The following is a 25,376-nucleotide window of genomic DNA, read 5'->3' on the forward strand; positions in this document are numbered from 1 at the left end:
TGTGGCAGCGCCTCAAATACTGGAATAAAGCACTCATGTCACCCCTTTTTTTCTTTTTAGACTAGCCCAAGGGTCGGTAACCTTAAACACTCAAAGAGCCGTTTGTACCAGTTTCTCACAGAAAACACCAGGAGCCACAAAACCCTTCTGGTTCCCGAGTATTTCCTGAGCGGCTACAAAACTAGCATATGTAGTTGAATTAAACGTTCTGTTTGCTTCTGAAACTTTTCTTTTCTTGGTTGGCGTACAGGGTGTGCGTGTCGAAAAGCTCAATAAATCGCATGCCCACGAGTGTTGCACATTGGTGGTTGTTGAGACTTATATTTTGAGTGACATGGAGCCGCAGCAGAGGGATGGAAGAGCCACATGCGGCTCCAGAGCCACTGGGTTGCTGACCCCTGGACTAGCCAAACCCAAATCCTAAAGCGGTTCTTCATACGTTTTAGCCTCCAGGCCTTCAATCACCTTAGTTGCTCTTCTCCGAACTCTGAAAATGGACCAGGAATTCCCCAAGACAGGGAAAGGATGTCGTTGTCCTTGGGGGGAGCAAGGAAAAGTGCTTTCTCACATTACATTGAGCCACGGTTGAACTTTAGTTTTAGTCTCTTTGCCCGACATGGATCCTTTTTTTTTTCTTTTTTCCTGGCTGCATTCTCAGGACCGGCTGGGCGCAACAGGCTGCCCTATTCGACCTGACCCGGGGGTCGTGTGAAGGCAGCCCAGGAGTTGCACGTGTGCAACGGTGCTGCAAGGGGAATGGGCTTTGCAAGGGGCGAGTCAACGGAGCAGCATCCAGGCAGCTCCGCCCTCCTTTGCAGGCGATCACTGGGGGAGAAACGGAGAAGCTGCAGAAACTCCAACAGCGGATGTGACAGCAGCCCTGCCCGCCGGCTGACTGGCTGGCTCGCCCCCTTCCGTCTGGTCTGGGCATCTCGAGGGGGCGGCGCTTAACCCCCGTGACCCTCCCCCCCAGCCAATCCTCTGCCGCGGATCACAAGAGCGGCGGGTGACCCCGCCAATCGGCGCCATCCGCCCTCTCTCTCTCTCTCTTCCCCCTCCCGTCGCCAGCACTTCCTTTGTCAATCAAAGGAGGCGGAGGGGGAGGGCCTCTCCTCGCCATCCCGCTGTTAAAGGAAGGCGGCGGCCGCCAATGAGAAGCGGCCGAGGGACGGGACGTACGCCTCGCGCCGCCAATCCGAGGCCCTCCTGGGGCTTGTCAGGCAAAGCCGCCTCCCCCTTTTTTTTTCCTCCTTCCCTTCCTCCCCCCCTCCTCTTCTCTAGCTTCCCCCCCCTCTTTCCACTCCTTCCTCCCACCCTCCTCCTTACCTTACTTCTCTCTCTCTTCCAACCTCCCTCCCCCCCCCGATTCTTTCCCAATTGGTTTGTCCCGCTCGGGCCCGGCAGCGGCGCTGGAGAGGAGCCTGCCCGCGCGCGCGCGCTCTCTCTCTCTCTCGCTATACCGAGGACGGGCTCATTTCAGGGCGCCGCGGGGGTGGCCGGGAGGAGGGGGGGGAGAGCACGCGCGGCGGCGGCGAAGAGGCGCGATTTAAAGAGACAGGCGAGCCGGGGTGGGGGAGGGAGGGAGGGAAGCGGCGGCGAAGAAGAAGAGGAGGCGGCGGCAGCAAGAGCGCACACACCCCTCCTCGCCCGGCGGCGGGGCTGCCGGGGCTCCTTCTTCCCCCTTCTCCCTCAGCGCCGCCGCCGCCGCCGCTTCCCCCGAGGCCTCCATGAGGTAGCAGCAAGCGCGCGACCCGGCGGCGATTCTCCTCAGGAGATTCTCTCCTCTCCTTCCCCCTCTGAGGAGAATCTTCGCCCGCCGATTTCTCCCCTCAGCTTTGTGAGGCGGCGCCACTGCCGCCGCCGCTGTCGTCGTCGTCGGCGCTTTGTTCGGAGCGGCGGCGGCGGCGGCAGCGGCAGGAGGAGCGGCAGCAGAAGCAGCAGCAGCAGCCGGGGGCGGGGTTGAGGCGAATCGGCGGCGGTGAGGGAGGAAGCGAGCGGGCGGGCGGCCGCTCCCCGGCACTGCAGTCGGCCGCGCCGCCCTGAGGGAGCGCGCCCGGGAGGAGGAGGAGGAAGAGGAGGAGGAGGAAGGGGGAAAAAGCGGGGGGGGGGATCGGCCCGCAGTGGCCCCCCTCCCGGGGGAGGATTAGGAGAGCAGCCCCTTCCTCAGCCGCCTTCTTCGCCCGCCTTCCCCCCCCCTCTCACCCATCCCCGCCGCCTCAGGAGCCTCAGCCGTAGCCGCATCGGCGGGCCGGGCGGGGGATTGATGTGGGGGCCTCGGAGATGAGTCCGCCGGCCGCCGGGTGCTGCCATGTGACCGGCTTCAAGGTGGAGAACTGGAAGCAGAACCTGCGGGTGATCTACCAGTGCTTCGTCTGGAGCGGCTCGGCCGAGAGCAGGAAGCGCAAGGTGAGAGAGAGAGACCCCCGCCCCGCCGCCCTGCATGAGGGGACACCCCCCACCCACCCCCCGACCTCCCCAGAAAGGGAGCAGCGCGTTGCTAGTCCTCATGGTTTTGGGGCGGGGAGGAAAGGAGGAGGTCCCGCGGGGAGATCTCGCCTCTTCTCCGCCCCCAGCCGCGCGTTTCTAGTCCTCAAGGTGGCATCATCTTTGCCTTCCTCCTGGCCCCCTCCCCTAAAGGGCCTGCCACCCCCCCACAACAACCCAAGCGCGTTTCTAGTCCTCATGGTTTAGGGAGGGGGGGGAGGCTGGTCCCGCGCGGCGATCTCTCCTCTTCCCCCCCCCCGCGCGTTGCTAGTCCTCAAGGAGCATCTTCTTCCTCCGCCCCCCTCCTCTTCCTCGCAGGAACAGCGACCCAAGATTCTAGTCCTCATGGTTTTGGGGCAGGGAGGAGGGGAGTGCCTCCTCTTCTTCCTCGCCTCCTCCTCAAGGGAGGCTTCCCCCCCCCCGTAGTCCAGGAGTGTTTCTAGTCCTCATGGGGCATCTTCCTCTCCTAAAGGCGATCCCCCCTTTCCCCCTCCACAGCAGCAGCGGCGTGTTTCTAGTCCTCATGGTTTTGGGGGGCCCATCCTTCTGCCCTCTCTCCAAAGGGACCGGTCCCGGGGGAATCATGCCCCCTTCCCCGCAGCATCCGCAGACGCGGTTCTAGTCCTCCTGTTTTAGGGGAGGAGGAGGAAGAAGAGGGGATCGGCCTCCTCTTCCTCCTCCTCTTCGCCCCCTCCCCAAATGGACAGGTTCCCGAGGGGCGGGGCGCCCCCTCCTCCCACATCCCTGCAGCAGCAGCAGCACCCCATAGGTGTTTCTAGTCCTCATGGTTTGGGACAAGGAGGGAGGAGAAAAGCGGGGCAGCCTCCTCTTCCTCCTCCTGCGGGCGGACTTTCCCGGAATCGGGCGGCTGCAGAGCCCGCCTGGAGGAGGAGGAGGAGGAGGAGGAGAAGGGAAAATGGGAGGGCAGAGCCGGAGCTCCGGGGCCAAAGAGCGCGCCCGGCCTGCCCAGTTTTGCCCGGGGGGGGAGGGTCTGCTCGGCCAAAGGGAGCCGGCCTTTCCTCTCCCCCCCCCTTACAAGGGGAAGGGGCTTTCGGCAATTCCCTCCCTCCCAATGTCCCCTGGATGGGTGGGTGAGGAGAGGGCGGGCGGAGGAAGGGGCGCGGTCGGAGTGGGGGGGGGGTCTCGCCGCTCCTTGGTCCATTCTATGGGGAGCGGCCGCGGCTGGAGCTGCCTGTTTCCCGGCCGCCGGAGGAAGCCGGCCGGGGTTGCCCACCACACAATAGGTGGAAACGGCTCTCCTGCCGTTAGGCGAGCGAGCAGGGATGTTTCTGAAAGGGCCGGGCGTCCACGGTCAGCGTGGGTGGGTGATGGGAAACATGATCCGTGGGTGGCGGAGGAAGTCAGAAGGGAAATGCAGAAAGGAGATCTGTTTCAGCGCACACATTGCCCTCAAAAGATGCACCAGGAAGGAAGGACCGTGTAACAGCACAGGGTCTCCTTATGCAGGGATTCCTCCCTCCCCCTCCCCTCCTTTCCTTCAATGGGTGGGTTGCAGAGTCGGCCTTCCCTATAACACACAACACAGGGAATACAACAAAAGTGTCCATGTGGAAAAGGAGCATTTCATACACCCAGGATAAAAAAAACCAGTTCCTGGGGGAGGTGGGGATGATGATGATATATAGTCCTGGTTTTTGACATGTGGGCCTTTTTTTTAAGGAGCCAAGCCAAGGTCAGAGTTGAAGTAGCAGGGCTGCAGCAATGAAAGACTCCCATGTGCCAAGTTAAAGAAATGTAGGGCAGGATAGAATTTTAGAGGGGATTGTTGGTTGTAAATGGATGTCATTGGTAACATCAGGAAAATGGTTTGTAGACGGTTGTGGCTGCCCATGGGGCAAATATTTGTGGGGCAGGTATATCTCCAGACGTGGCCTAAATCATAACATTGAGGCCTTGGTAGTTGCTCCCTGCTTAGGTTACAGTAGTTTCCATTAGTAATTAGAAGATAACTCTGCATATCCAGAAAAATAGGAGAGAAGGGTCACAGAGCAGGATTCCATTTTTAAAAACTTCGAATGGCCTCTGTTCCTCTTTAGAAAATACCCATCTTTTCTTGCAGATAGCAAATGCATATGGTAAGGGAAAAGCCTTTGTCCAGTTTTCTTTAGGTAGTTCTTTTTAACTAGAGATTTCTGTACATGCAAATCCTTCCTTCCAATCTGAGGTGTCAAAGCCTTTCAGTAAAGTGTCTTTATGTGTAAACTGTTAAAACAGCTAGTTTCCCCCCCTATAGCATTTTAAATAATTGGGTAGTTTGACATTTGCAATTCTGGCACTGGGGTTGAAAAAGTAAAACGTACAAGCATTTTCTTCTGTGATGGCTTGCTATCTAATATTGCCTTGAAGAAGGATGTTGTTGAATGTCTTGATATGAATTTTTGAGCCATGCTTTGTCAGAAAGATCTCCATGGCTTTTATCTGAATTGGTACACAAATGTAAAGAGAGAGAGAGAGAAAAAAGCTGAAGATAGCACTCTACTCAGGCACTGAGAATTCCAGAGAGAGGAGATAATGTAGAAATCCGATAGAACAGCCGTTGTATGAAGTATTGATTTTTGTAAAATGCAGTAGCGAAAACTCTAAAACCAGTGCTGGCAAAGGAAAGCAAATTACTATGGCTTATCTAATGAATAAATGAAAAATGGTGTCATTTGATGTTCAGGATTAACCTCCCATTTTTATTTCTGGGTCTTGTGTCTTGAACATCCAACTAAACTGTAGGGGGCAGAAGGGGTCAATTTTTATTTCTGACTTGGTTGTCAACACTGCTTATTGCCTTACCTTTTTTGAAAGGCTGCTAACTGTATTGTGTTGCTTTTTTATTTCTATTGTTCTTCCTTCTTCCCCATGCAGTATGCCTGTCTTAGTTGTTAATCCATTGCTTCTTTATATTATGGAAAATGAAGGTTGCCTTTCACTTCAGTTTTTTTTTGTTCACGCCAATGTTAGTGCAAGTCACTACATGACAAGAACTGCAGTGTGCTCAGAATGGATAATAGCAATCTTTTTTTGACGAGTCAGAGAATCTATTTTGAGATTACATATATACAGTACCTTAGACTAGAACATTTAGAATATTTGTTTCTTATTTTGACCTGTCTTGGTAATATTTAGTAAGCATTTACAAATTTAAATTGGCAGCCGATGCACTATGATAAAGATTTCATGATTTCACAGATTTTAAGAAATGTAAGGGGTTGACATCTGGAACAAATGCATTGCATGGTTATCTCTATGGTTTGTCTCTAAAAAGGCCTCTGATTGGTACTTCAGAAAATCAGTGCTTGATCCAAGGAGAAGATAATAACGCTTGGCCTGTTTTTCAAAAGATTTTTTTTCTCAGACGTTTCAATTAGAACAGCTAGTTTACTGCATATTCTTAGTGTAACATTTTAGCATATTAACAATAATATTACATCTAAGGGTAATAATTATTTTGATAGATTTGTTTGTAGCATGAATTGGGAATAGTTGTATATTCATATAGGTTACTACTACCACAATATATATATATATATATATATATATATATATTTGAATTTTTGGCATAATTTTTGGGATAGAAAAAAAACAAAGTGCTGCTATATAGTTCTTTTCTTTTTTACATAATAATTCCAAAATTCAGTTAACATCATATCTGTACTTCACCAGCGGTTGGTTGCTCCTCATATGGTGAATTTGTTAACCGCTGCTTCACATTTACTGTTTTCATCATGCAAATGAGAAAACTGGTTTTGTTATTAAATTCTATTGATTAATTGGAAGTAACTGGTAATGTTAACCTGAGTAACATAGTGTTTGTTCATCATCAAGTATGAAAATACCATAGGATTACTGGATGAATTATGAACATATACTTAAAAGTTAAAGTTTAAGTAGACTTTAAACCTTAGCAGAATTGGAACTGAGGATTGTGTTATGTCTGTTCATTACTGACAGCTTTAGGATTTTAAATGACAATGTTTATTTTTTTTATTTATATAATTTTGCCTCAGAATTGTTTAAAGAAGGTAGCAGCCATAGTTCAGGCAAATGAGTGGCTTCATTCATATGTATTCTAGACATTAGAATTAGGTGGTTTTTTTACATTACAGAAACTATTAGAGCAATGGCTCATCTTTAACTTTGTTATTTTTACCTGTTCCTGCCCAAAATAATTCCTTTTTCTTGCATCAATGCAGTTCTGTTCTTTATATATGCACATTTGTTTTTTTCTCATATAAATTTCTAGCCCCCTGCTTAGTGTGCAGCTATTTCTTTTCACTTGCTAATAAACGATTTTCACTGTTATGTATAATCAGATTAATTTGGTTAAAGGAGATAAGGGAACAATTTCATTCTTGCCATTTTTAATTCCTACTCATTGAAATGAAAGGACTGAGCCCAGTTTGTCTTGGTTTTCTTTGTGTGGCAGTTGAGAAAAAGGCATGTATTCCTTTTGTAACTCAATTGTGTGCTTTATTGTAGGTAAAAGGTTTGGGGCATAACTCTGAATCTGCCCTCATTGTTCAATTATAAAACATTTTAACAACTGGAGGCAAGATGGGAGTTACTCTGCTCTTGTAAGAGAAAGTAAATAAGAGAAAGTTGTATCTTTAGTAAAATGATAGCAGCCATTAGGTTATGAATTTACTGGAACGCAAGTGTGGCCTAAGAAGTTGGTAAGTATTAATACTTGTGTGATCAGAAAAGTAATACAAATGGAATTAATTAGTAACTAGAAGCTACAGTAAAAATTAACCTATTCACCTATAGCTTTCAGAATTTGTGTTTCTTTCTTTTTTCTTTTTGTAATTGAGAGTAAGGTCTTTCAGTGACTATTTTTCTGTGAGGTAGTTCTTTTTTGGGGTGTCTTTATGTTCACTGGGTTCTGAATGTTTCTATTAGATAGAGTTGATAGATATAGTCTATCAGATATAGTAGATGTAGGGTGAGGATATTTGACAGACTATTATTTGGTGAGATATCTGACCATTGTGAGAGAAGGGAAAAAAATCCCCACCTAGCATGTGGATATGATCTGCATTAAATGGTGTACTATCATTGTTTAGGACATAACACTCATAGCATATGCCATAATTATTTCAATTGGTTGTTTTTTGAGATCTAAGACATGAGTATTGATGTCTTCCACAGTGTCTTCTTTTAAAGTAGGAGAGAGCATCTAACTTATTTGAAGCATTTTGTTGAGCAGATTGTTTTACTGTACAAGATTCCTATTTGAGTCTTGATCATCTGTTTCATTTTTTGTTTACTTGTAATGTGCTTTTAAATATCTATATATAAATGATGGTTTTCTTCACTGGCCTACATGTTCAACTCTGCAATTAGGAGTACGTCTTTGTGGGACTTTTACATACCAGGGAGACTGACATCTTTGTATCTTGTTTATTAATATTTTTCCCCTGCATCATTATTTCTGTTAAAAGGAATTGATTGTTTAGTTGTAGTAATGTTATGGAAGTTGCTATAGTCCAGATGTCATAATCCCCGGTTTTCATCATTCCTTAAAAGCTTCTGGTCTATACAAAATTCAAGATGAAAGACTTAAGTGTGTTGTCACTATTCCCACACAATATAATTGAGCAAAAACCAGTCCTTTTCTGCTTTTTTGCTTTTTCATCCAATGAATGGCCCTATAGCATTGGTTGACTAAACAATTACTTAAAGAACTTCCTGGTTAGCTCTTAAATTGATTTTCATTATTTCCAATCAGAGAAAGCATTATACAATATCACATAACAGCAGCTAAGAAGTAAAGCTGGATATTCCTTAATTTAAAACATATATTTACCAACTCTGTAAACATTTAAAATTATTCTGTCTGCGTAGTTAAAGTTCATTCTTACCTGAAAACTGACAATAGACTTTGTTGTTATCTTGAATTGGGAAATTTATGCACCTTTAACTGTTCTGTAACTTCTAGAATAAGCTTGCCCTGGTTAATCTCAAACTTCCCAAAACTGAACCCTGCTCATAAATATAATGCGGCTCAACCCATGGGACAGTACTCAACCTCCCCAAAATATTAAAAATAATGCTTAGCCACCCAACAGGAGGTCCATTCCTGCTTTAAAACTTTTCCTGAACCCAGCAAACCACTTGGAACCCAAAACCACAAACAAGATATTCAACAAGAAATTCAAAATATGGGAGCTAGTTAATTCTGGCAGAATGGTCGTATTTGATGCCCCCCCCCCTCCCTGTTCTACTTTCTATGACAACATTTTTCTGTAGTTAGCTTAAGAGGAAAGAAGTAATTTTCAAAGAGTTACTTGTGTATCCTATTCTCAGACTTTAATCTTTCTTCTGTAGACTTGATGCATTGGGATCTGGCAGGGCTGAAATTTATGTGCTCCAGAACTACTGTTACATGTTACTGACTTCATTCTGAAAATATAGAAATTGTCCATCTTTAGATGCATGACAGTCTGAGTGGATGTGCCTAAAATAATACTACCTCAGATTGTCCCCCCTTTGTGTTGCTAGTGAACTCAAAGTATTGCAGCTGGTTTCCTAAATGCCATTTACATTAAAAAAAAATTAAAGTTTTGACAGAGGACGTAGTTATTGAAGTCACAGCTCCAGAGAGTTTGAGGAGGCTGAATATAAATCCTTAAGAATAAGCTTTAGAATTATTACTTCATATTTCATTACAGCTTGTTACATCATTTGTAGTTACATCAACATATTGCAGAGTTGACAGACTTGTAGCAATTGTTTCTACTCTATGTACAGAGAAGCTCTATGTAGTATAGCTAAGTCCAGTTGTGTTTGTGGGGTGGGTGGGATAGGGGTGTGTGTGTGTGTCCCCATTGTAAGAAAAAGTTGAAACTGGTAATGACTGGCTGTTTTTAATTCCTTCTTTCACACGAATTATAATATTTAGTCATGTTAAAAAGAAGACGGAATTTGGACTAATGCCACTACAATGCTAAGTACGGTATAACATATTTAATCTTCATTATGTCAATTGCAATGTTTCTATAACATCATTATATACCTCTTATCCAGAGAGAACAACCTGATAGATCAACATTACTCATCCATACCATATATCATGACTGTGCTGCGATATTGAAATTATATTATTATTGCACTAACCTAATACTTTGTAGGGTTACATGTTACCCAAGTCTATAATAAAAACAACAAGTGGAAGCTTACCTCATAGAGTTTTAAGAACTGAGATTTTGGATTTATTGCTGTTTCCTTTTTGTATTTTTAAAGCTAGTTTTATAGGTTGTCAGAATGGGATAATTCAACTAATTGAGGGCAGCATGATGCAGTAGAAAGCCTTCAATAAACCTTAATCCAATGTAAATGCCTGATTCCCTTTCTTTTTAAAAGAAATTTCTAATTCCAATTAACCTTTTTTCTCTTTTCTTTTTTTCCTTTGCTCTTTTGGACTGCCCAAACAAATCATTTCATATCAGATCTGCATTCCAGTTATCATTTTCACTAGTAGCACTGCACTGACTTTGATGTGGGCTAATTAAATTTACATTTCCTGCAGAGAGTTTGCAGTGCTTAAATAAATCAGAGTTGAAGAGATTGCTTGCTTGCTTGAAAAACATGCAGTAAATTTCTAAAGGTTTGATCTATATTTCATTTAAGTGATAGGCTGCAACTTGAAGTAATAGGCAGGCTCCTAAAAGCATCGCTTTCTGTTTCAGCCCTCCCCAAATCCTAGGAAAAGTACTATTTTCCTGCAGTGTGATCTTATCTTGTAAATAACATTTTAGCAGTATGGGCAGCATTAAGTGAACATCCCACTCAGTGGTTAGGTAAGTAAGGCTGCTTACTTTGTCTACTGCGTTACTATTCAAGTCAGGTGTATCTGAAGATTCCATTGGTACACTCCTTAATAGTGTTAGGGTTGGGGTTAATAGAATATTTTAAAACACTGTCATGACTTGCTGACACAGAGAAATGATGAAGTCATCAATTTTGATAATCTGTTTTAGAACATACCACCGGCTATTGCAAGTCATCGCCGCCCCATATGAAAATTGGCTACTGCAGTGATGCATTGCAGGATAAAGTCAGCCTACAATATGTGTATATTAAACATGGTTCTGAAAGCAGCAGGAGCTGCAGCCCGAACTATTTTTCTGTCTCGTATTTTGCAGAACATATCCTTTCAAAGACACAGGCAGGCAGCCTTTTCAGCCTTATTTAAATCTGCAGCCATGTTGGTACATCACGCAACAGCCTAACGTGTGTCTTAGCTGGGGCTCCTCCTACAATTGGGTGTGGCTAATGGGTCACACCACCATTGAGAAAAAAATTGGGAAGTGTATCCTCCTATTATAGATAGAGGTAGTCCTCGATTTATGACCACAATTGAGCCCAACATTTCTGTTGCTAAGCAAGACAGTTGTGAAGTGATTTCCCCCCCTCCCCATTTTATGGCCTTCCGTGCCACAGTTGTTAAGTGAATCACCACAGTTGCTAAGTTAGTAACACAGTTGTTAAGTGAATCTGGCTTCCCCATCGGCTTTGCTTGTCAGAAGGTCACAAAAGAGGATCACATGACCCCGGGACACTGCAACTGTCATAAATGCGAGTCAGTTGCCAAATGTCTGAATTTTGGGAATGCTGCAACAGTCGTAAGTGTAAACAATGACTGTAAGTCACTTTTTTCAGTGCTGTTGTAACTTCAAATGGTCACTAAATGAACTGTTGTAAGTCGAGGCTTTACCTGTATTGCTTGATTCTCTGGGGCAAATCTGATGATGGAAGTGAGTATATAAAGCAAAATTGTCTTCACTTTCCTCCCCGTATTCTGTATCCATATTTTAGTTGATAAATATTTTATAAGTGCTAGGAATTGTGAACTCTGCCTTTTTTTTGGTATCATTGTTGTTTTATAATATACGATGCTGTATTGCTACTATAGTTTACTGCAGTAAAACTGAAATTCAGTATGAATTCAAAACGCTTTTAAGATAAGCTTGAATCTTGGCAAATAAAGCAGATTTTCAGATAAGTGCATAGGCTCATCTATTTCTCATTTCTCTTGAACAGAACAAAGATGTTGATATAATTTCTTGTTAAGTGTACTGCTGAATTCATATGCATCCACAACTCCCTGCCCCTAATTTATGTTGTCATAGTTTAAGCCATGAAACTTGTGGTTCTAACTTACCTTGAGGACATCAAGTTGTGGTAGTGACATTTGAAACAGGGACTGATTTCTTATTATAGTAAGGCAACTAATGATGGCACTGTTCATAGAAGCCTCCAAAACAGTGTTCATAAGTATATTTCTTCATCTGAGTGGGTTAAACCACTAAATAGTGTTGGTATTTACTAAGAGGAATGTTCTCAATTTAGTGCTGCACTGCAGGCTAGAAACATTTCCTATAAAACTATAGTTTTGTGAGAAGAAGCACTGCTAAATTTCAGAAATGGAAACTTCTACATTTTAAAACTCCTAGGTAACATTTTATAAGAGCTTATTGCAAACATTTATCTAATTATTTATCTTTTTATATAAAATTGTGACTTAATAACAATATTAGGATGGTAAAGTCCTGTTATATTCAATAAGCCTTTTAATTTACTGTGGCTTATATGCTGCTCCAGTCCAGAGGGACTCCGAGTGGCTTACATTCCTTTCTTTCGGTAAGAAGATTAAAACAACAAAACAATATCACAAAAAAGAAACACAACTTACAATAGCAAGTACAATTACAAATAAAACTCTGGCAGCTGATGAATAATAAATGCCAAATCCCTCTCTCAGGGTTTTCTTTAAAGGCCAAGTTTTTATCGGCTTCCTAGTTTGGTGTAGTGGTTAAGGCATCAGTTTGGGAACTGGGAGGATGGGAATTCTAGTCCTGTTTTAGGTGCAAATCCAGCTTGGGCCAGTCACTTTCTCCCACGCTTTCTGAGAATTGGACATAATTGAAAAAAAGAAGGAAAAAAAGCAATAGGGTAAGAACTAATCTGATTTGGAGGTAAATTATTCCTCAGAAGAAGAGTTGCAGCTAATATATCTCAAGTTTATTATAGTTGTACCAATTTTTCTTTCATGTTATGCTCCCTGATCCTTGTTCCCACCTTCTGGAGATCTCTGCATCTGGAATTTTAGGGGACATTGATGTTTAAGACACTGTTTATGATCTTTATGCTGTTATCCCTACTTCCTCCATCTACTGTATATGTGTGGTTGTGCATGCCTGTGGCTGCACAAAGTTAAAAGGAAGTTTTCCTTTTCCTTATATTTTTAATAAAAATATATTTGTACAGTACTTTTTACTTTTGCTTGCAGCTGCTGAAAAAGGGAGTGGGAATTATTGTTCTTTGGGCCACATAAGTCAAAGCCAGGATGTGATACTGCAGATTTTTTTTCTTTGTCATCATCATTACCCCCACTTTATTGGTAAATAAATCCTCAGGATATGAGTTGCCTTGTCTTTCTCACAAACCAGCATTAAGAGGAAGGATGCCATTGCCCTCCCGCCAATGGCAATGGAACAGTGGCAATGGAAGCAGAAGGACTACAAAATAGCTATGTCACAGCAAAAAGTCAGGATCAAAAGAACGAGTGGTACAAAAGGCTGTGTGGCAGTCGAGGGACAGCCTTTCTCCCTATCTAAACATACCAAGTTCTTGACCCAACATTTTTGGAACGGAATTGAATTCACAATCCCTTCTGGTTTTGTTTTATTATTAAAACATATAAATAATATCTAACCTTAAAGTTCAAATTAAAGCCTGGTTGTAGATTGGAAAAATGATGCAATGTTTGCTGCTTTTAATAAACATCTTGTTTATATTTTAGGCAAAGTCGTGCATCTGTCATATGTGCGGTGCCCATCTGAACAGACTTCATTCTTGCCTGTACTGTGTCTTCTTTGGCTGTTTTACAAAGAAACATATTCACGAGCACGCAAAGGCAAAGCGACACAACTTAGGTAAGTAATTATCCTGGATTCTTGCATTAAAATTATTTGTTTATGAAGGCATGAGCTTTACAATATGGAAAATCCTGCAGTTAGATTGAATAAATTCAGACAGGTTGTCTTTTTTGGCTAAAGAGAATATTCCATATAATCCAGGCAGGAGGGTGTTTAAAAAAAAAAATTAATATTGAAGCTACCCTGTAATTATGGCCATGATTAATTGAAGCTAAATATGTTATAAATAACCAAAGAGCAGGCTAATAGAAATAAAAGTTACAGTTTCTCATTTTTATGTTCTCTACTGTTATAAAATCTGAAATTAAAGAAAAACTTGCGATTCCTGGGGATTCGTAGCTGAAGAGTTCATTTTAACCAAAAATAGGGAAACGAAACACAATTCTTGATTTGAATGGGATTTCAATATTTATTAAATGATGCAATTTTTTTTTGTCTGAAGTCAAGTGGCCTGTATAACCTTAGATAGTTTCAGACTCTTTTAACATGCAAAATTTCATTTATTTGTAGAGATACACATTTTTTATTGAGTTCACTTCAGAGCTTTCCCTCAAGGTTTTCTTTAACCCATCTATGATTTACATATTTTATAACTGCTGTATTTTGACTGAAATAGACATTTAGCTGTAGAACCTCTTTGTAGGTTTCTTTTTACTCTTGTGTATTTACTTTGTTAGCCTCATCTCCCTGGATTGGCAGATGCTCAGCCTGATAGGATTCAGCCAACAGTATGTCATCTTCTTATCCATGTCTATGTAAATGCCCTACTGTTTAAGCAATTATATATAATTCCTTTTATTTTTTATACCAATCTGGAAACTCTTAGAAGCCAAGAAGCCTGCATTGCTCACCTATAGGTTCAAATACTTCTGTTTTGAAGAGTAAATCCAGTAATGCTTGCAATGGCACCCACTATCTACTTACTGTGATGTGGCTGTTGCTGCTACCACCACCGCTGCCCTTTGGCTCCAGTCAGTTACAGGTAGTCCTCCACTTACAACAGTCTGTTTAGTGACCGTTCAAAGCTAAAATCACACTGTAAAAAGTGACTTACGACCATTTTTCATATGATCATTGTGGTCACATGATGAAAATTCAGGCAATTGGCAACTGATTCCTATTTATGACAGTTGCAGTATCCCGGGGTCATGTGATTCCTCTAACATGCAAACTCGAGGAAGTCAGATTCACTTAACAACCATGTTACTAACTAAGCAACTGCAGTGATTCACTTAAAAACCATGGCAAATTGGGTTGTAAAATGAGACAGAATTCACTTAATAAATGTTTCGCTTAGCAATAGAAATTTTGGGCTGCATTATGGTCGTAAGTCGAGGACTACCCGTTTTCTCTGACAGCAGTAGTTGCAAAATGTCACTCCAAATCAGGGGTGGGTTCCTGCCAGTTCTAACCTCTTCTACAGGAGAGGTTCCACAAATCTACAGTGCCGTTTAGAACCGGTTCCAGCTCCCCCACCCCATCCGCACATCATCAAGATGAAGAGCGAGAGGAGGAATTCTGGGAGTTGAAGTCCACAAGTCTTAAAGCTGTCAAGTTTGAACACCCCTGGGTTTTTTTTTTCTAAAGGGTTAGGGGTGCATGGGTCTTGTAACTTGACAGCTTTAAGACTTGCACACTTCAGTGCCAGAGTTTCTGAGCCAACATTTTGGCTGCTAAGTAAGAGTGTTATTAAGTGAGTTTCACCACATTTTACACATTGGCCATGCCCACCCGGTCACATGGCCAGCAAGCCACTCCCACAAAGCAGGCCACACCTACAGAAGAGGTTCTAAAAAATTTTGAAACCCACCACTGCCCCAAATACAAAATCACTATTGCTCAAGCTCTGCTTCCAGTTCATTCTCAACTGGGCACATACCAGAATGAACGAAATTTCTTCTTGAAGCTCTTAGTGACTCTGCTTAGCTAACAGCAGTCTCCATGGAGACAAAGAGAAATTCAAACTCCAGAGACCCAAATGCACATCATTAGCAAAAGCAGTTTTTTATATATATATATATTTATATATTTGCAAAATGAAGTATTTGCACGTTTTGCACCCAGAAGTCCAAGAAGGAAGGAGTGAACATTTGAAGGATTTGCCACCATGTTTTACAGGGCTTGTCACTGACAACCATCTTTCATAGGCCATAAGCATTGGGCTCACATTTTTATATTCTGAATTGTGTTCTGTCTTTTTCCACATGGTTAATTTGGCTGGTGTTGAACCTTGCAGTAAATACTCTACATCTCCTGATCTCTTGTGGTAGCTGACATGAACTTTGGTAAAAAGCTCAATTTTTCTGACTGCGATAGCTCTTGCTCCATTATCCCTTGAATTAAAGAAGATATTATTTATGGTGCATTGTCAAAAACAAGTTTGTCTTCTTCAGAACTGTACACTTTTCAAACTCTTTTTTGAAATAAAATAAAAAAGGAGAAGAAAATTGAGCTCATAAACCACACCTTTATTGCTCCTTTGGAAAAGCAGGCCAGGTAGTTTCCATATATTTCAGCAGGGCATAAATTTGTTAATAGTAAGAATCTTGAACCCTGAAGGAACTTTGCCCATATTTCAGACGTTAGCATCTCTTACAATCTCATAACCATGTGGCAGCAAATGAACCTAGGTCAAAATCCCTTTACCTGTTTTGAACAAGTGGAAAGGCAAGGATGCTAAATTTCAATTTGGGAAATTAAGATTCCAGTCTCTACCCAACTGTGACAGTTGCGAAATAGCTACAATTTCTTACCATTTGTTCAGCGCTGTCATAACTTTGAACAGCCACTGAACGAATTGTTGTTAAGTGCGCACCACCTATAGGCATACTAGTGTAGTGTATCCACCATTATTTTCACTTTTTTTAAAAAAAAAATCTCAATTTGTTTAATATATTAGTCATACAACGTAGATAGCTCAGTCTTGCAAAATCTGTCTCACAGTAGACTTTTCAAAATCTGCATTCCAGCATCCAGATGACTTTTGGAGTGTAAACTGTAAATCTTTCTGGTTAAGGAATTGAGTTATGGGTATTCTCATTCCTGGCAAATAGGAGGCTGGATAAGTGAGGCCAGGTTGGAATGGAAAGAGCATAAGCAGACTATCAGTGATGATGGGTCTGTTATGTATAGGCTACCATAAGAAGCCATCTCAGTGGTTGCTTCCAGGATGTGAATTAATAAAATAGTTTAATCACTGCTAAAACATCCAGTTTGATGCAAATTAGGCTGATTATCCTGGATGATTTGTATGCCTTTATACAAATATAAGGAAACAAAAATACATAAATACAAAAGGGAAAACTTGTCAGTGAACAGAGATTGTGTGATTTGATGGTGGATGTGTAATAGAATATGTTCTGCTATTTTATATTTTTATCAAAATCTTCATGAAGATGACTTTTTTTGCACTCAATTTTCAAATGTCAGTTACACCATTTTTATACTAGAGAGTTTTGGGATAAATGACACTGCTGTCTTTTGTTTATTTACTCTTAAATATTATTGCAAAATTACTTTGATTTGTAGCCAAGTTGCAGAGTAGAACATACATTAAGATCTATAAGAAATGTTCCATTTTTAACAACACCGAAGCTTTATTTTAGAGTAAAACATTCAGATAATCATATTGTAAGGCTCTTGACATTCATCCACCCATTATATTGCTATAGCAACAGTTAACTTGGATGGGTTATATAAGCAAGAACTGCATTCTATGCTATAGTTAAAACTGATGTTTTTCATTTTAAAAATAATTCCCATTTTCTTGTTATATGAAGAGAAAGGAATGTATGTGAAATTAAGATAAACAAACCTTCTCATTCACCTTTTAGATCAATGAACACCTTTACCTGTTAACGCTAGTGTGCATAAGTTATTTTGTAAGCAAAAGCAATTCTAACTTGGTACACACAAAGATTGTATTTTTTTAAAAAAACTGCTTTAAAGCTAAATCTCATATTGAAGCCCAGTTATTGGGTGAACCGCCTTTTCAAATAAAAAGTCTACGCAAATCCCCTTTAACATGCTATGGGACATGGGTGTCCCTGACCCTCTTTCAGATCCATTAGTAAATCTGCCAATTAATGATGGGAACTACTTTTATATATAAAAAAAATCCTTTATCTAATGTTTGGATTTTCACTTTAATCTAGTGGAGCTAATTATTTCAATAAAAATTGTAAATTGTGATAGAACAGTATTAAGCAGCAATTTAACCTAAGATTTTTGAAATCTTTGTTCTTAGTTTGGTATGACTTAGTAGAGCATCAGACTATGGAGAATATGGAAATGTTACAAGATCAGAGTTGTATGTGTTAATCAATCTACTCTTTCAATCACATGTAACTTAATTGTTAAACAAGGAAAATAGATATATCCTCATTGTAAAGGGGTTTGTTAATCTTATTTTAAAATTTAGTAACTTTTAGAAGGCTTTTCCTGGTGAAAATAAATTTCAGTTTTCTTTGTATTAAAAGATAACACAGCTCATTGTCAAATTGAAGCTCCATTGATTATAAGAATACATAGGCAACACATTTTGAAGCTTATTACTAGCCTTGATCTATACCTAAAATTGCATGGCTTTGTAGATCTAGCATGTGTACCATTCTGGACTATCAGATAATTCTTGATTTAAAATTCATTTTTAGAAATTTGAGATTTAGCTCTCTCACATTGCTCAGAAACAGTACAATCCGCAATTTCTATCTTTCCTTAACACGATGGAATTTTTTGAGGCTTGCAGAAAAGGTATGTCCAAGCACAAAATAATTCTATAGATGTTTCTCTGCTTACTCTTACTCTCTGCACGCTGATGAACAAAAACAGTAACATAGAATCGATTTTCACAGGGAATGTGGAGCTGTGCCTCGGCTGCTGAGAAATATTTTCATATCATTGGTTGTGTCGGAGATTCATACACTACCTTGGAATCTGTGATAATTTAATCAGGAAGATTTTTAAATGTTGCTGCTTATCTGAGGCTTGACTATAGACATATAAAAGCCATAACATTTGTCATGTGACAGTAGTCTAAGTTGCTAATAAGGAGAGATTAATTATAGAGAACTCTTTATTGTCTTAATTTTTTTTTTTAATGTTTCTTTTTCTCCATTCCTTCTCCTTCTGCAGCCATAGACCTTTTGTATGGGGGTATATACTGCTTTATGTGTCAAGATTACATATATGACAAAGATATGGAACAAATTGCCAAAGAAGAACAGCGGAAAGCTTGGAAACTACAAGGTTTGGTTTTCTTTAAGTATCTGCTTGAAAGAAGTTTTCATTTCAAGTCATACCTCGCCCTTTTATTCTTGTAAAAGAAAAATAAGAAAACTTTTAAGGAAAGTTTTGGGGGAGAGAGAGAAATGTAGAGATTATTTCTCTCCAGGAGTTAAACTCAACACATCACGAGAAAGCATAGCCAAACTAAATTTAGGAAGAATATTTCAGTAAAATACATTTTTCCCTTGTGATTGTGCAGAGTTAACGATAAAGCAGAGTATTCAGATCTTTTTGGAACATAGTAGACAAAATTTTATATTTTTCATACAAAATGCCACGCTTTCCCTAGGCAGTTACTGTGCCAGCTTAACAAAAATGTCACTTTGTTTGCACATACAGTATGTATATATGTAGATATTAACACACAAATATATGTACACACATTTGTTTTATTCAGTTTTCTTTCCCTAATTCTTTTCTTTTTTAGCCTTCACCCCAACAATGATTTCTCACTACCAGTGTACAATGACAGGTAAGAAGTGTGAGCTGGCGACAGATTTTACTAGCAAGCGTCCCTTTTACTGATTACCTGCCATTTTTCAGCAAGAGACAGAATTTGCAATGCTTTCCTATGGTAAAGAATGCATTTTGTGACCCAGGAAATAATACATTCTGCAGGACCTTCCTGTAGCTGAGTTGCTGCTCCAAAATATTCCTCCTTCACAGCAATTAAAGATTTTTTTAAAAATATATATCCCGTCTATCGAGAAGGAATTGCACCATTTTTAGGTGGCTGTTAAAAATAGGTATGCACGTTGCCACGGCATTGTTCATCATTCTCAATTGGCATTTTAAATCTTATTTTTAAAGAAGCTCAACCAAAGGAAGAGAGGGAGGGATAGTGAGGGAGGGATAGTGGATCGTTCTAAGATAGTCTTGGAACAAGAAATCGATGTCACCAAAGACTTGGCAAAGTATCATTAAACTTCCTCTACTTGACAGTCAAGTAACCCCTTATCAATGCCAAGTTGTGCTTATTAATTCAGACGCAAACAGCTCTTTTGCTGAAATCTGGCAGTGATACCTCCAATACTTGAGAGTGAGCCCTCAGTTTGCTATATATGTTTCTCTAGAAAAACAAGGAGGGGTGGGCTTCAAAAATTTCAGCAATGGGTTTTCTGCCTGGTTGCTGGATGGGTGTGGCCATGTTGGACGGGGCCTAGTCGGCCTCCTGCACCACAGCAGGGATGTGTGGGTATTTTTGCCTTCCCCAGGCTCCAGAGACTTTCCTCGAGCCTCTGGGAGGGCAAAAACTGCTTCCCCCAGGCGCCGGAGGCCTGTTTCCGGCCTTCTGGAACTTCAGGAAAGCCTGTTTTTCCCCCTCCCCAAGCCTCCACATGGGTCCTGGAGTGAATGGCTTGAAATGGCTTCCAAAACTGACACTGCTCTTACCTTGCATCCAAAACGGGCCACGTGGAGACTCCTGGGAGGGGTGGGGTGGGAGTGACCAGCCAGTGGTGGGATTTGGAGGTTCTCTGAACCAGCCATAACATGCTACGGGTTCTCCTGAACCCGGGCAAATCTGTAGCAGCCCACCCCTGAAAATGAAGCATTTTACAGGAAGCCTTCAACTTTCAGCCCTTTTGATGGCTGGGAGGGCTGTTTTAACCATTAGAGGCGACATATATCTAAAGTTGAATGAAACCTTTTTCTTCCTCATTAAAATAAATAGTTGATAATTATGTAAGTCCTTGTTCTGTAAATATTTGTCTATGTATTTAACAATGTGCCTTTATTGTTTGCTCCTTACTTACAGAATTTTGTTTCTGCCATTAGCACTAATCCAAACAAATATGTACGCAAATTCATATTGATATGCCATGTCTAATACATGCTTACTGTGGATATAATTTCTTGAGATCTTCTTTAATCCACCCCTCTGGTTGATTTGTGCTAAGTACTTCCCTTCGTGCCAGTTGTTTCTGCGTTCTAGTTTTATAAGATTTCAAAAATTAAAGCACTAGTCCTTTGAAAGAGCCAATAGGTTTCTTGTATAAGCTAAATTTTTGAAAAGTTTTGCTAAAAGACCCCAGCTGAGACTTTTTATCTGTCACGGTAACGGTGCCTCTTTCATCTTTGCAAATGAAGACCTTATATATTATTTGTTTATAGTTACTCCATCCAATCTTTCATGGAAATCTACTTTAGCTTTATTTCCTGTAAGGTATATTTTCCTTTTGGTGGTTAGAATATTAGCTTCATTGGAATAGAAAAGCACAGGAGATTCTTGTTATTTGAGGTGAAGAGTAATCACTCCCCCCTCTTTTTTTTGGGTGTGTGTGTGAGATTGTAGAATATTTTATCATTTATTTATAAGATCATGTATCTGATTTGCATAGTCACATATACAATTGCATTATTGGTGCATCAAATTGAAAATTTAAATGCCCAATAGGTATCATTTTATTAATCTGTTTTACTAACATCTCTGATTATAATAATTAGACTCAGAAAGCCACCAAGATGACCCATTTATCCCCTTTTTTCAAATAGTTATCTCTTTCAAGCAAATTCATATCCAGAGTGTGCATGTCATACACATACCTGCATACATGTAGATATATACACACGTTCTCATAGACAAATAACAGTCATCTGTTTTTCACCAATACCTTGTTAACTAAAACTTACAACCAGGGTCCAAAGAGCTGCTTATACTCAGTGGATATGTACAGTAATTGCCCAGTAGAATAGCTACCTTTCCTTTCATATTCTCCTTTGAAGCTGTTCACTCTTAAAAACATACTTGCCAGACTCAGGAGCTATTCTTTCAGGCAGATAAGCTTCAGCAGCCTTACAGAATTAATTGCAAAGTTGTTTGGCTCTCAGCCTATATAATGTATGGTCCAGATTGCAGAGACAGACTGAGGGAGATATTATTTTTTTATATACTAAGGAAATGGTTTGAATATCACCCACGTTGTATTGGTTCTGTACATCAGCTTTTCAAAATAGCACATAGATAGCTGCCTCCAATGAATTGGATTATTTATTATTTGCTGTTGTCATCATATTTTTAAAACATCTCTACACAAAGGTCATGCTTCAGGGGTGGCTTCACCGACAGCATCACTGTCTTAACTCAGAAGAACAAGCTATATGAAGGGCAACCTGCTATTGTGTTTTTAATTTAAAAGTATTTTCATGCGCTGCTAGGAATAAGAAAAGGAGAGGTAATTGTTACTATAAACATGGTTGAAATGCCAATACAGTCCGAGCAATAAGTCTTGTATGTTTTTTAACTCGCATTTGTAGGAACATATTTAGAAGGTTAGAACTGTAGAGGAAATATATAGGGAAAGCTATTTAATGAATGGTGCAGTTTGCATTCCAAAGTATCCTTATAGCTACAAGCAGTCTTCTGAAATACAGCCCTATATTTCTTTTCATTATCCAGGTATTGGAGAGAAGTATTCAACTTGGGAGCCAACCAAACGAGAGTTAGAGCTGCTTCGACATAACCCCAAGCGACGAAAAATAACCACAAACTGTACCATAGGTAAGGGAGAGAATTGCATTCTTCACTAAATTCTACAGTCATCTGAAGAATTACAGGTAGTCCTCGCTTACCAACTATTCGTTCACTGACTGTTTGAGATTACGGTGCTGCTAAAAAAGACAACTTTACAGATCATGTATGACCTTTGCAGCGTCCCTCAGTCACGTGATTGCCCTTACAATCAATGCGCCTTGGTCTGTGTCTGACGTATTTCCTCCTTTCTTTCGCCCTTTGCAGAGCAAGGAAGAGTTGAGAGAAAGGGATTGCAAGAGAGTAAGCTGTTTGCTCTTCTGTTCATCAAAAGCAATGTGAACATTTAGCCAATTTCATTGTATTTAAGCAATACAATAAAGATTATACTTATCATACCGGCGGCCCAGGGTTGGGAGCCACGGGTATACTGTACAAGTTTGCAGTACTCTCTTGAAACCTCTTTGTCTCCAATCTCTCCACTCTGCAGAGTGGCAGGGAAGCAAGAGGTTTTTGTAGTCTCCTTTGCCTGACTCTCTTGTGTGGAGCAGAGAGATTGAAGAGGGATTTCAAAGGCTGTGGTTCATTGCATTGCATCACTTTTGATGTATACAAGAGAGTAAGCAGGCCCAGACCCAATAGCTTTTTAAGCAAGGGGGAATGGTTAGGAGGCAAACACAGGCCCAAGGTATGAAACTGAGTAGCCCTACCTCTTTCCTGCCAGAAACCCCACTCCTCATCATGATGTTTCCAACTTAGTGGTAGAACTGCTGGTCCCAATTAGTGTCATTAAGCAAGCATTAATATTCAGGCTCCCTTAGTCTTTTATGTATTGATTTCCCGCGTATTGAACTTTGACTTCCCTATATCAAAATATTGATCTAGACAATCTCCTTGTGAAGTCTTCAAAGTTGGAGGCTTGGATATTGTTAATACTTTGAAGGGAGCCAATTTTATCTTTTTTACTTACCACTTTGGTGATACTTACCTATTCGTCTCTTTTTCTCTCTCCTATTTTATGGTCCTCTTATATTCTTTCCAAATTATTTCTCTTTTGTTCTTCATCTTTTATTTGGCCTGATATATTTTTGTTGCTCAGATGCTTTGTTGTTACTTTATCAATGTATTATTTCCCAAAGAAAAAACTGAAAAAAGGGTAAAATCTTCCCTCCCTCCCCCCTCCCTCCCTCCCTCCGTGTTTCCTGCCTTTTCATTTCTTTTTTCAGACAGTTGCTCCTGTCCATCCAATACCTAATTATAAGAAAAACTCAAGGCTTCCCTTATATTTTATCCAGTTTGTCTCTTTGTGTTGCTGTTCCTATTTTTCTGCATAAATCCCTTGTGGGCAGGGTGGGTCTTAACTCTTTTTGGATGCAACTGTTGTTGGCGTTATACACTTCCAAACTACAGTAAGTAAGGTATACATTCCATTTGTTCTCATGTTTTTGCAACTTTGAGATCCAAATACCCATTAAAAGTACTACAGACTTGGAGTTGGGTAGATCTCAGTTCTGAAGTCAAATGTTAAAGTCAGTGTCTTGGGAAAGTGGCTTATGAAGCCATGTCTGTATGCTGAAAATGATTGATGAAAAGTTGGTAGAAAGAATTCATTTCATATGCCACTAGGAAACCTAGGACGGAGTTCTCTAATGGAATGTTCCACTATTGTAAAGAAAGTCCAGCCGTGTGTCAAGTCAATAGTGCTGGACAAGATTGTATTTTGATGAATTGAAAGTCTGAATAGGATCACTGAACAACAAACCATTTTGCTTGCTTGTTCTGCTGGCTGTTTTGACTTTCGTTGAAAGGTTTCTAGCTTTCCTTAAAATAGAAATCCCTACACTCAGGAATGTGTGTTGAGGTGAGGAATCCAGAATGAAAAGGATAAGAGATATAACAATTCTTCATTCTCCTGCATGCAAAATATTTAATCATTTGTATTATCTTTATGTCAGTTACGCAGTGAATGAAACTTGGAGTTTTATCAGTGAATATGGTTTGCATGAATTTTTATTTATTAGGAATCAAGCAAGCATGCTCGGATAAATTGCTTATATTTTCACTGTCCTCTGTGATCAATTAAACTGTCCAGGATACCCCATCTCTGGTGGCTATCTACCCCTAAAAAATGCTCATTTTTTCCCATTGGTATCTGTGTTTCTTAATGAATTCATTCAGAAATACACATCAGCAATCTAGCTCCATCAACATCCTTAGAACTAACTGGTTTTCCTTTAAAATTAGTTGAATATTTCCCAGCAATAATAATAAATGTAAGCCTTTATCATTAATCCTTTAGAGTTGCTTGAGAGTCTCAAGAAGAATTTAGTTTGTTTGTCTGGGGTCCATAGGCATTAAAGATTAAGTAGATTGCATATATCTATATTTTTTTTGATAAATGATTACATGGTTAGACCTACAGGTAGTCCTTGACTTACAGCAGTTCATTTAGTGACCATTCAAAGTTACAACAGGACTGAAAAAAGTGATTTATGGCCGTTACAGCATCCCCACGGTAACATGATCAAAATTTTGGTGCTTGGCAACTGATTCATATTTATGATGGTTGCCGTTTCCCAGGGTCACGCAACCCCCTTTTGCGAGCTTCTGAACAAGCAGAGTCAACGGGGAAGCTGGATTCACTGAACCACCGTGCTACTAATTTAAGAGCTGCAACGATTCCCTTACAGATGTGGCAAAGAAGGCCATAAAATGGAGCAAAACTCACTTAGCAACTGTCTCACTTACCCATAGAAATTTTGGGCTCAGTTGTGGTTGTAAATTGAGGATTACCTGTACGGAGATGCTTCAGCCAAATTTCTAATTCCGCCTTAAGTAAAGGTAGCTATTTACCCTGTGAGTAAGGCTCAGGAGGCAGAATAGGAATGCATAGATGCCAAAGCAGAATTAAGCAGGACATGGGGTTTTCAGGAGGGTCAGCTTATATACTTAAATGGTCTGACATTAGGAGTGAATAGAAAGTTGGCAAAGTTTGTTGATAACCCCAACTTTTTCAGGATAGTGAAAACTTAAATCGGATTTTGAAGAGCTTCACAAGAATCTCCCCAAACTGGGTGAATGGGCAGCAAAATGGCAAATGCAGTTCAATGTAAGTAAGTTTAAAGTGATGCACATTGGGGCAAAAAACGTTACTTTCACACATAAGCAATTTAACTTAACTTCCTAAT

The 25,376-nt window shown here is 40.7% G+C and overlaps 1 protein-coding gene across 6 annotated transcripts in view; it reads left to right on the plus strand.

The window, feature by feature from the left end:
• The first annotated feature begins 2,075 nt into the window (after window positions 1-2,075).
• Window positions 2,076-25,376, plus strand: part of USP22 (ubiquitin specific peptidase 22) — a 55,064-nt gene continuing 31,763 nt past the window's right edge. Inside the window, exons 1-5 of one of the 6 annotated variants that reach the window (XM_087729184.1) lie at window positions 2,081-2,406; window positions 13,298-13,430; window positions 18,567-18,680; window positions 19,147-19,191; window positions 22,117-22,218. In XM_087729184.1, coding sequence (XP_087585310.1) covers window positions 2,281-2,406; window positions 13,298-13,430; window positions 18,567-18,680; window positions 19,147-19,191; window positions 22,117-22,218 — 520 coding nt within the window. In that variant the 5' untranslated portion in view covers window positions 2,081-2,280. Of the gene's footprint in view, window positions 2,407-13,295; window positions 13,431-14,110; window positions 14,162-18,566; window positions 18,681-19,146; window positions 19,192-22,116; window positions 22,219-25,376 lie in introns of those variants that run through there. The other 5 variants (XM_087729189.1, XM_087729186.1, XM_087729190.1 and 2 more) reach the window with 5 other exon arrangements.

This window comes from Thamnophis sirtalis, unplaced genomic scaffold (assembly GCF_051295495.1).
Source record: "Thamnophis sirtalis isolate CommonGarterSnake01/CBP01778 unplaced genomic scaffold, rThaSir2_p1.2 scaffold_14, whole genome shotgun sequence".
Taxonomy (NCBI): domain Eukaryota; kingdom Metazoa; phylum Chordata; class Lepidosauria; order Squamata; family Natricidae; genus Thamnophis; species Thamnophis sirtalis.